Raw genomic sequence first — 12,009 nt, 5'->3', positions numbered from 1 at the left:
TATAAGTATAATGCACATGTGCAAGTATATTTATAGGATATGTTTCTAATAGCAGAATCCCTCAGTTAAAAGATACATGTATTTGTGTGATAGATATTGACAAATCCATCCATGGGGGTCATATTAGCTCACCAGCATTATACAAGAGTACTGTTTCCCACTCTTGCATTAAACTTGCTGTTTAATGGTGCACAACCCATTAAACAGCAAGAAGCTAGTTGAGTGAAGTGAGGAGACAGATAATCTAGCCCAGTAGAGCTCCACACTGGCTGTACATTAGAATCACCTAAAGTTCTCCTTTTAAAATGCTGATATTGGGTCCCACTGGCAGAGATGGAGCCCCATATCAGCATTGTAAAAGGAGAGATCTGATTTAATTGGTCTGAGTTGGAGACCACGCATTGGTATTGCTTAAAAGCTTCACATTTTTCCAAGGCACAGCCCGGGTGGAGAACCACTAAATGAAATCCAATGAGTGCTAATCACTGAGGAATGGCAATGAGTATATATAATGTCCAAAATTTACAAACATTCTTTGAGTGCATACCAGTTGCCAGATAGGTAGTAGTGAAGAAGATACACAAAGTTTCTGTCTCCATGGAAATTACAGGCTGGCTCTATCTGCAGTTTAAAACTGGCAGTTTTATAGTTGAAGATAATTTAAATCCTGAGAATGAAAGACCCAAAGGTGCCATTGTTATGCTGGACTTTTTTTAATTTTATTGGATAATATTATGCAGTGATGCATTTATAATATTAGGGCTCTATGTGAATGTCAAGAGGACTGAATTTAGATGACTCTTCTTAAATCTGCTTTGTTATATGTGTGAAAGATTCCCTCCTGGCTTCATACAAAAGAAAGCACAGATTTTCATGGCCTAGAGTGGTCTGGTCCAGGTGTGACAAGTTCTGACTTTATTAACCTCATATTTAGCAATGACCTACACTTGCCCAGAACCATACTAGAGGCTTTCCCATATATTATGCAAACCTATAATCCTGCAGGGACACTGGATAGCCAAATGGAAGAAAACCAATAAAAATGAAAAGAGTTGTGATGGAGATGAAACCATTTATTTTATTTATAAATGACATTTTAAAACCTTTATATTCTTACTTTAAAAGAATTATAATTAATTCAGGATAGTTAGTTTTTAAACATCTTTCTAATTATGATGGTTTCATACCAAGGCATAATCAGATATACTTGGGCTAGGATCATCTTCAACTATACTAGATGTAAATCCACTATTTCAACAGTCTTGATAACTTCAAATATTTTGGGCCAACATCTCATCGAGTTAAGTCTACATTGACGATTTACAAACCTCACAATGTGACTGTCATGGATCTGTTACTAGAAGGAGGAAAAGTGGTGGCCCTGCCTCTTTCTTGTTTGTTTGCTACCATTATTATTTATTGTGCAGTTTCTATGCACATTTTTTGGCCACTTGTCCATTTTACAAAGACAAGCTTAATTAAAATAACAACATAGCCTGTGAACCCATGTAATCAGGACTGTAAACTTCATCAGAGGGCAATCTTCTGAAAACAAATGAGCAAGGGAAGGAACCACTGCCACCCTCTTGGCCTTGTGAGCTGCTATTCTTTCCTGGGACACTGCCCGTACCTTTGTGACCCATGACCATATGACCTTCATTCAGGCTGTGTGAGAGCAGCGTTATCCAGCCATACAACAAATGTTAGTTATGGTTTATTTATTTCATATCTTTGTCAGCTAAAATATATAAATAAAAGTTCCACTATGTTCTTTTCTCACCTTAATGGATCCTCTTGCACACCCCATTTTTAGAGTCCAAGCTAACAAAGTACTGACTTAAGATTGAATGGACGTTGGTTTTTAAGAGTGTGAAGGTATTGCTTTCATTTTGCCTTGGAGATTTGCATTGCTATAATAGATGTTTAAGGTGAGATCCATATTATGCCACTTTTTATGTGAGAAAGAAGGGAAAATAAGAAAATATGTATTTGCTGATTTGAATAACAGGAAACACAGGAAAGATAAACTAGAGACTAATGAAATTGATTATAGAACATGGGATGGATGGGGTGGAAAGGAGGGTGGGAGAACAACATTCTCTGAATGGACGTTTTGAATAGTCCTGACTTTTGGAAGCATAGTCCCCATATTTAATGACAACAAAGAAAAGAAATATAATCAACAAAGATGGGGCCAAAACCCTAAAATTAAATATAAACAAAACAAATTAAGCCATATTTCAAATGAATAACATGACCCCATTGAAGAGAGTGAGGAAGCATGAACCCAAGTCACTTTTGACTAACTTTGGACTATATGTCCTCAGGATAAAGGCAACGCAAAACAACAACAAAAAAACCCAAATACATATTTAACTCTAATTAATAGGCTTCTTTTTCATAGGGACATGGCTTCACAATTCTCAGATTACTTTCTCTATGTTTTAGGATTAAGCAAATAAGTAAATATATTGTGGATAATGGGAGCCATGTCTCTCTTTCTTGGAGAAGAGAATGACAAATGTAAAAAGGGCAGAAGGATAGAATTGACCCTGAGATATCGGATAAAGGTATCAGTGTAAACTCATGGGTTTTAATGTATTTATATAGCTAAATAAAGAAATGGATATAGGTATATGAGGGATAGATACACACATACATATAGACGTGTGTGTGTGTGTTGTGTATACATACATCTCTTTCCCAGCTCTGTCTGCTAAGAGGGCCTAGAAGCGATGACCCCTCAATAATGTCTAGATATCTTGGTTTCTAAAATACCCTTCCTCACTCAAAGAAACTTGGGTTCCTTGGAGAAGTAGCTGGAGTAGGGAAGAATCAAGATGAATCTGAAATATCTTGTTGGGCCTGAAAGCAATGTAAATGCTCAAAGAGTAATAGGGGCACGTCAGAATGATAAGGGGCCGTACTGAAGGGACTGCCTCAGCCAAATCTAGAACAACTGAACATCAAAATCAACAACAATAGTAAACGATGATCACCTGCTGATTACAGTAAGAATCTATGTGTTCACACTGATATTAATTAATTAAACAGAAAGGAAAACACTTAGAGTAGAGAGCCAACTAGTACACGTAAAAGGAATGATGGAATTGGAAAATCACCCTTTGGCAACCATCATAATAGTTTAGGATCATTATCCAGAAATTATCCATGGATACTAAAACTAGTGGATACATATTTGAGGAGTATCTCCCCACAAAATATTTATTAACTGCAATGTATAAAATAGTAACTTACAGTGATGAAAGTTGGCAGACCACAGTTGCCAAATAATCAAAATTAACTTTCCAGTATTGGAACTATTCTACAGCACGTGCCTCCTGATGTGATGTCCTGAGAAAAGCTCAGCATTGCTCCAGTGGCATTGTTCCCAAAAGCGCATAACTTGAATCTAATCATGCAAAAACATCAGACAAATCCAGACAAAGAGACATTGTATGAAATAACTAACTGGCTTGTACTCTTCAAAAATGTCAGTGTAATGAAACAGAAAAGAGAACTCAGAAATTCTCCTAGATTACTGGAGACTACAGATAGAACTAAATGTAATGCAGATGTCGGATTTTCTTTTGCTGTAAGACATTATTGGGATAATTGGTGAAATCTGAATATGGTCTGCAAATCATGTATTCTATCAGTTGTTAATCTCCTGATTTTGACAATTGTACTATGGTTATGTAAAATAATTTGTTTTATAGAAAATGCACACAGAAGTATTTAGAAGTATGGGGTATGTCTTTACTGTATTCTTAAACAGTTCAGAAAAAGATATTCCTTAAATTTATCTTTAAAAAATAGTTTAGAAAAATATATATAGAAAGATAAAGCAAATGCAGTAAAATGTTAAGATTTGAGGAATCTGAATGGAAATGTATATAAGGAATACTTGTACTATTTTTGCATCTTTTTGTAAGTCTGAAATTATGGCAAAAAAATAAGACAATGTACAATAAAAATAAAATGAGCTCTAGTGCAGCTATCAAGGGAAAACTGGGTTTTGGGCTAAAGGTCAGGTTAGAGCCTGAAGAAGGTAATTGCTGTCTGCTTCTCCTCAGGTCACGCCCTTGACTGCTTTGAAGTTTGCAGAACTGTCTGTGAAAGCAGGCTTTCCAAAGGGGGTCATCAACATCATTCCAGGCTCAGGTAAGCCACTAAATGACCGACTGTGCTATAACTAATGAATGGTACTGGGGTAGCTGAGTGGCTCTTTTACCACTAGAGACTTGTCCTGAATTATAACTGTATTAAAACTAAATACAATTCACCAAACAGTTAAGGGAGACTATACTTACCATGTGCTAAAATCTTAAAATGGAAATACAGTGGTGGGTGAGTGGCAGTGGGGAGGGGGGTTTGTAGAGTCATGTAAAATTACCCTAAGATATTCCATTTTGATTTTCAAAAACTACTCTGGAAGATAAAAATCAAGCCTTACCCATCATTATTTTGGGAGTCTGATAATTTCATAAACGGTATTATTTTAGACTTCTATCAGTTTGCAATTAATATAGAAAATGTAAAACTAAGGTGTCAATGAGAGCTTAGAAATCTACTTCAATGAATTTAAAGCCATCTTCACTATAAGAATTTGAGTATGGTTTTTTTTTTTTTTTTTTTTTTTTTTTTGAGACAGAGCCTCACTCTGTCGCCCAGGCTGGAGTGCAATGGCGTGATCTTGGCTAACTGCAACTTCCGCCTCCTGGGTTCAAGTGACTCTCCCTCAGCCTCCTGAGTAGCTGGGATTACAGGCGTGTGCCACCATGCCTGGCTAATTTTTGTGTTTTCAGTAGTGACAGGGTTTCACCATGGTGGTCAGGCTGATCTCGAACTCCTGACCTTGTGATCTGCTCACCTCAGCCTCCCAAAGTGCTGGGATTACAGGCGTGAGCCACCGCGCCCGGCCTTGAGTATGTTTTAATTCCTGTTTTGTTCCTTAATTCTACAGGTGGCATAGCAGGACAACGTCTGTCTGAACATCCTGACATCCGCAAACTTGGTTTCACTGGATCCACTCCTATTGGCAAACAGATCATGAAGAGGTATTGGTTTCAATATGTTGATTCACTGCAGATCCTGTTAAACTAGGTTTCAATTTTTGTTTAAACAGGGTACTTTTTGAGTGAGAAAAACTACATCAAATTTGGAAAGGAAATCTACTTATCACTGCTAAGTATTGAAATATTTGAATACAATAAAATACTTTCCAAAGCATTAAAGCCCAGTCAATAAAACCAAAGCTATGTTGAAATTCTGCACCCTACTGGTAGTTTTAACAATTCAGCACAAAAGACTTTCTGTATTAAAGCTGTGGCCCAAATTGTTTTCAGAGTATGGGTAAAAAACCAAAAAGATACATAAATGTGAAATTTATATATTTTATATGACAAACCTGGATTATTTATAAAATGGAGTCCCCCAAAGCAATTTTTTTTAAACTGTAAGCAATCTAAATGTCCAAAATAAAGCAGTTGTTAAAATATGTCAATGTAATGGAACACTGTGCAGTCACATTCGTAGAGAATTTTAATAACATTGAAAAGTGTTGTTAAAATAATAAATGGAAATAAAAATAAAGTATAACATTGTATACACTGGATGATCTCAACTATGTGAACCAAGGCAAAAGCTATGGTAGGACAGATCACAAATAGGTAGTATATCAAAATGGTAAAAACAATGGTCACTGAGGCATGGAATGGAATTTTGTGATTTTTTTCTTCTGTTTGCATTTTGGGGTAGGTATTTTCAAAATGTTTTAAATAAAAATACTTTTGTAGGAAAGGAAAAATAAACAGCGCACTTTTAAAAATTGATATTTTTTCTCCCAGTGCTTCGGTAGTCTGGTTAGAGGTTTAATTCCTTTGCCAGGCTTTTATGTAACCAAAATTTCTAAAGAATTTGAATTAACTTATGAGATTCTCTAATCATTTGACCACAACATTTTTGAAAATTTTTTATTATGGAAAATGTCTAATATATAGAAAGCAGAAAAGCAAAATGAATTTTATGTACTCATTACTCAGCTTCAATGGTAATCACCATTCTACCATCTGTTTTGTCTATGAATAAATTTTTCCTTTTTCTTTCTTTTTTTTTTTTTTAAGAGACACAGTCTAACACTGTCACCCAGGCTGGAGTGCAGTGGTGATCACAGCTCACTGCAGCCTTGAATTCCTGGGCTCAAGTGATCCTCCTTCCTCAGCCTCCCAAGTAGCTGACACTACAGTCATACACCACCATACCTGTCTAATTTTCTTATTTTTTAGAGAGATGAGGTCTTGCCATGTTGCTCTGGCTGGTCTCACACTTCTGGCCTTAAAGGATCCCTTCTACCTTGGTCTCCTGAAGTGCTGGGATTACAGTTGTGAGTCACTGTGCCTGGCCTTGAATAAGTTTCTTAATATTACTGAGGCTCAATATATTTTCCATGCCAGGTGGTAATTTATAGCTTAAAAAGTGTGTGTGTGTGTGTGTGTGTGTGTGTGAGAGAGAGAGATGTTAACTAAATGCTCATTTCTCATTTGTTTTCCTCTAGCTGTGCTGTTAGCAACCTGAAGAAAGTTTCCCTTGAGCTTGGTGGCAAGTCTCCACTTATAATATTTAATGACTGTGAACTTGACAAGGCTGTGCGAATGGTAAGAGAGGGTCAAATTCAAGTAAATAGCTGCCTGGGCCAGGTGTGGTGGCTCACGCCTGTAATCCCAGCACTTTGGGAGGCCGAGACAGGTGGATCACTTGAGATCAGGAGTTCAAGACGAGCCTGACCAACATGGTGAAACCCCGTCTCTACTAAAAATGCAAAAACATTAGCCAGGCGTGGTGGTGGGCACCTGTAGTCCCAGCTACCCGGGAGGCTGAGGCAGGAGAATCTCTTGAACCCAGGAGGCGGAGGTTGCAGTGAGCTGAGATCACGCCACTGCACTCCAGCCTGGGCAACAGAGTGAGACTCCATCTCAAAAAAAAAAAAAAGAAAAAAAAATAGGTGCTTGCTTCTAAAACACGTTTCACCTCCTTTTTTATCAGAGGTCTTAAATGAGATCTGGTTTGTGTCTAGTCATAAATTAAAACCATGGTTTTTATGCTTAGATTTGGGAATACTCAGAGCACTTAGTTTTTAAAAATAATGTCTTTATAATTCCCCTACTAAGGTGTTTTTAAAACAGGATATAAGTCATAGCAGGCATGTAAAAAAGTTCAAAAGATATTCTATTAGGGCTTCTAGCTTCTCCCTCCTTTCCCTACAACATCTCATCCCATCAACCTGAACAGTCCTACTTTTACCTGTTTTGCACATTGAGCTTCTGGTAAGCGTTTTAGACACAACAAAGGGTTTCATATTTAACAAGTAGTTAGCAACATCAATTTCCTGGTTTTAACAATGTACTATGGTTTTATAAGATGTTATCATGGGGGAAGCTAGGTAAAGGGCACAAAGGAACTCTCACATTATTTTTGCAACACCTTGTGAGCCTTAAACTTTCAAAGTATAAAGGCTTATTTTAAATAAAATGTAAAGGTTAAAAAAAATTGGCCTAGTTCTCATTCTTCACACCTGAGATATAGGCATAAAATGAGTAAATGCTCGGCATGGGTTGTGCTAAGCTTTCTTGTAATTGTGGGGGAAACTTATGGTCTTCTCAGTTCTGTACAACTGTCCAGCCTATGCACTAAGCAGACTCTGTTCACCATTGCCCCTAAATGTAATTGTAATGAACACTCACAGCCAAACTTCATCATGTAAGCATCCCAAAGAGAATGGAGTGGTCTGGGAGTGAAGAAGAACCAAGTACCCCCGCGGCCAGGGCCTTTTAATGGACCATCTGGAGGTTTCAGTGACAGACAATGGCTGGGGGTACTCAAACTGACATCAGGGGTCGGGACTCCCCTGGATGTCTGGGTTAGGAATATATAACCTTAAAGAGTCTGTCTTAACCATTTAAGAACCCCAAACCCAAGATAGTCAACATATTTTGTAATGTTTAAAGATAAAATGTATGCAAAGGAAAAGCATGGTATTTCAAAGCATTCATTATACTTTTTGTTTTTGAGATGAGATCTCACTATGTTGCCAGGCAGGTCTTAAACTCCTGGGCTAAATTGATCCTCCTGCCTTGGCCTCCTAAATGGGTGGAATAACAGGTGTGAGCCACTGCACCCAGCCACATCCATTTTATATATATAAATATATATGTGTATATATACACACACACACACACACAATATAATATTATATATATAATATAGTATATATAATATATTATATATATACTATATTATATATATAATATATTATATATAATATTATATATTATATTATATTATATTATATAATTATAATTATATTATATTATATTATATTATATAAAATACAATATTATAATATATATATTATATATATAATAATATATTATATATAATAATATATATATAATATATAATATATATTATATATAAATATATTATATATAATATATATTATATATTATATAATATATATTATATATAATATTAAATATATATTATATTATAATATATATTATATATATTATATATAATATATATAATATAACATAATATAATATAATATATAATATATATTTAATATTATATATATAATATATAATATTATATAATATATATATATTATATAATATATATATAATTTTATACATATATATATATATAGTCCAGGGAGGTTTCCTGCAGGTGAATTAGAAACTGAATTTCTAAAAAGGGAAAATGCACAAAATTCATCAGTCTTCCAAATCCGTCATTTTTGAGTGCCTTCATTTGAAAGATTTCTCAAACTTCTCCTTGAAAAATAGGTATTTCTTTTCATGAGGGGGTTAGAGAGGCTTTCTAAATATTTATGATTTATGGCTGCACATGGTGGCTTATGCCTATAATCTCAGTACTTTGGGAGGTCGAGGTAGAAGGATCCCTTGAGCTTGGGGTTCATGACCAGCCTGGGCAACATGGCAAGACCCCATCTCTACAAAGAAATAAAATTAGCCCAGGGTGGTGTTCACCTGTGGTCCCAGCTACTAGGGAGACTGAGGTGGAGGATCACTTAAGCCCAGGAAGTCAAGACTGCAGTAAGCCATGATCACGCCACTGCACTCCAGCCTGGGTGACAGAGAGAAACACTGTCTTAAATAAATAAATAAATACAAATAAAAAATTTAAAAAATTGTGATTATACAATCTAATGTAGAGATTTTTAAAAGCAAAACTTGGTATACAAGTTATTACATTTAAATGTATAGAATAATCTAGATTTTCTAGGCCAAGGCAGGAGGATTGCTTAAGCCCAGGTGTTGAGTCCAGCCTGGGCAACATAGTGAGACCGTGTCTCTACAATAAATAAAAATAGAAAAAATTAGCTGGGTAAGGTGGTGCACACCTGTAGTGCCAGCTACTTGGGAGGCTTGAGAGAGTGGGACTCTATCTCTAAAAAGTAAATTTAAGGAGAGAATAATCTAGATTTTCTTTTATTTATTTATTTATTTATGAGATGGAATCTAGCTCTGTCGCCCAGGCTGGAGTGCAGTGGTGTGATCTCAGCTCACTGCAACCTCTGCCTCCTGGGTTCAAGCAATTCTCCTGCCTCAGCCCCCTGAGTAGCTGGGATTACAGGCACCTGCCACCATGCCCAGCTAATTTTTGTATTTTTAGTGGAGATGCGGTTTCACTGTGTTGGCCAGGCTGGTCTTGAACTCCTGACCTCGTGATCTGCCCGCCTCAGCCTCCCAAAGTGCTGGGATTACAAGTGTGAGCCACCATGCCTGGCCTAGATTTTCTTTTAACACAAAATTTGTTTCTAATGGTACATCTTTATTGTTACACATACATTTAAAAAAAAAATCCTCATGGACCAAAAGGGTGAAAGGATAAACAAAATCTCTCAAATCATGCTAAATCAAAACAGAGTATCTCCAAGAAGCTCTCATTACTAACAAGGCCAAGAGGATTGTCTGTGACTTATCTATGTTGCCTGCTATCTTCCAAAAACAATTAATTCCCTCTGTGTACAACTTTATGAGAATCTTGACTTCTCAAATGATGTTAGCAATATTTTGTCTTCTCCCACTGAAGGGCATGGGAGCAGTATTTTTCAACAAAGGAGAGAACTGTATTGCTGCTGGGCGGTTGTTTGTGGAAGAATCCATCCACGACGAATTTGTGACAAGAGTGGTGAGGCACCTTCACATTTACCTCTGAGTCGTTTAGAGATTTTGCTTTTACTTGAAAAATCCTACTTCTAGGATTGTTCATGAATTTTCAGGTGTGATAACAGTATTGTGGTTATGTTTTTAAAAAAATCAGTCCCTAGTGTTTTTATAGCTACATACTGGCATACTTACAGATTAAATTATAAGATGTCTGAAATTTGCTTCAAAATAACCCCGGAGGACAGGAAATGAGTAGGGGAATAAATTGGCCAGGAGTTGGTAGTTGTTGAAGCTGGGTGATGAGTACATGGGGTTTCACTATATTATGTGTCTACTTTCACATGTGTTTATGCCTTTTTTATAGTAAAAAAGTTAGAGGTTTATATAAAAACCTGATAAAGTATATTGAAGAGCTATGATACCTTACTCTACATTTGTAATATATCAGATCCTTGACACTTGTGAGTTACGCTCCTAGATTTTTATAAATCTCTAAATAAACTATGAGAGATACACCATGAATCCCCAATTGCAGTTGACATGATAGCATATAAATCCTTCCACTAAAATAACTAGCTAAATAAATAAACAGCCCCAGGACATTGATCATGACTCCATAAATATGGGACTAAAAGTCGTCTATAGGAGTGTTAGGATGAATTATGTGGCTAAAATAAACTCTAACTTATACTGTAATATGTCATTATGAAGGTAGTATTAATCATGAATTTGCTTATATTTGCAAAACCAGCATCCAGCTGTATTTTCCCCAGAGCCAATTCCCTACACCCCAACCCACCAAAAAAAACAAAGGTATTCTTTCTTCATGAGAATGAGTAAAAAGGAAGTCATATAGACAGGCAGATGGAGGGCAGTCAGGTAGGCAGTGGCTCCTCCTGAACGTCACAGTGTAATTTAATTTTGTGTCTCACTAAAATACAGTCTGCAGTGCTACATGTCATGGGCTTTCACAATCAGCTACAAGTTGTTGCAATTTCAAACACTGAGACTAGAAATGTCAAGGATTTGCTATATCAGTACATTTACAAACATGCTGTTCGTATTCATTCGTCAGCAGCATTTCTCAAGCACCTACTTAGTACCAAACACTGCATGCTGGGAATATAAAGGTGAACAAGGCAGACATGGTCCCTGGCCACTCAGAACTTCTCATCCAGTGCAGAACCCTGGGGAACGCACTAAGAGATTATGGCCAGGCCTAAATTCAAAGTCATGGACCTGCTGGGTTATGATAACTCCCATTCTTCTTACCAGAATTGGACTTAACATTAGAAGATGCAGAAGTAGGTTAAGATAACTGAGGAGTAGAAGAGATAATTACAAGGACATGTCAGTGACGAAATTTGTGCAGTAAAGATTATTTTTCATCAGAGCATTCTAGTGAGTCATCTGGCATGGCTATACCATGAGAATTTTACAAGGGCAGTCTGCCACATTTGAGGAGGAAAAAAAAAGATAACAATGTGACCATTTTAGAAATTCTTTTGCCACGAAGAGTGTAAGTATGTGATATTAATAAACATTTCAGAACATTAGTTTGCTATTCTTAATGGATTAACATTTAGGATAATTTTCATATAGTGTATGTAGCTTATATTGTGCTAGTAGATAGTGGTTAAGGACTTGGGATTTCAAGTGGAAAAAAGTCTACAGTATTTAGTGGTTGTGTGCACTTACTTAACCCCTCTAGGCCTCAGTTTCTTCTTCTGAGAGGCTGAGGCGGGAGGATCACTTGAGCTTAGAAGTTCGAGGTTGCAGCCGGGTGCGGTGGCTCATGCCTGTAATCCCAGCACTT

The 12,009-nt window shown here is 36.4% G+C and overlaps 1 protein-coding gene across 7 annotated transcripts in view; it reads left to right on the top strand.

Annotated features, from left to right (window-relative positions):
• The window catches only part of ALDH1L2 (aldehyde dehydrogenase 1 family member L2), a 64,326-nt gene that overhangs the window by 39,624 nt on the left and 12,693 nt on the right, over positions 1-12,009 (top strand). For all 7 annotated transcript variants that reach the window (XM_063711871.1, XM_063711874.1, XM_063711873.1 and 4 more), the window contains 4 exons: positions 4,077-4,164; positions 4,967-5,060; positions 6,557-6,656; positions 10,117-10,215. In XM_063711871.1, the coding sequence (XP_063567941.1) occupies positions 4,077-4,164; positions 4,967-5,060; positions 6,557-6,656; positions 10,117-10,215 (381 nt within the window). The remainder of the gene's footprint in view (positions 1-4,076; positions 4,165-4,966; positions 5,061-6,556; positions 6,657-10,116; positions 10,216-12,009) is intronic.

This window comes from Pongo abelii, chromosome 10, assembly GCF_028885655.2.
Source record: "Pongo abelii isolate AG06213 chromosome 10, NHGRI_mPonAbe1-v2.0_pri, whole genome shotgun sequence".
Classification (NCBI taxonomy): domain Eukaryota; kingdom Metazoa; phylum Chordata; class Mammalia; order Primates; family Hominidae; genus Pongo; species Pongo abelii.
This window is presented reverse-complemented; position numbering and strand designations above follow the sequence as displayed.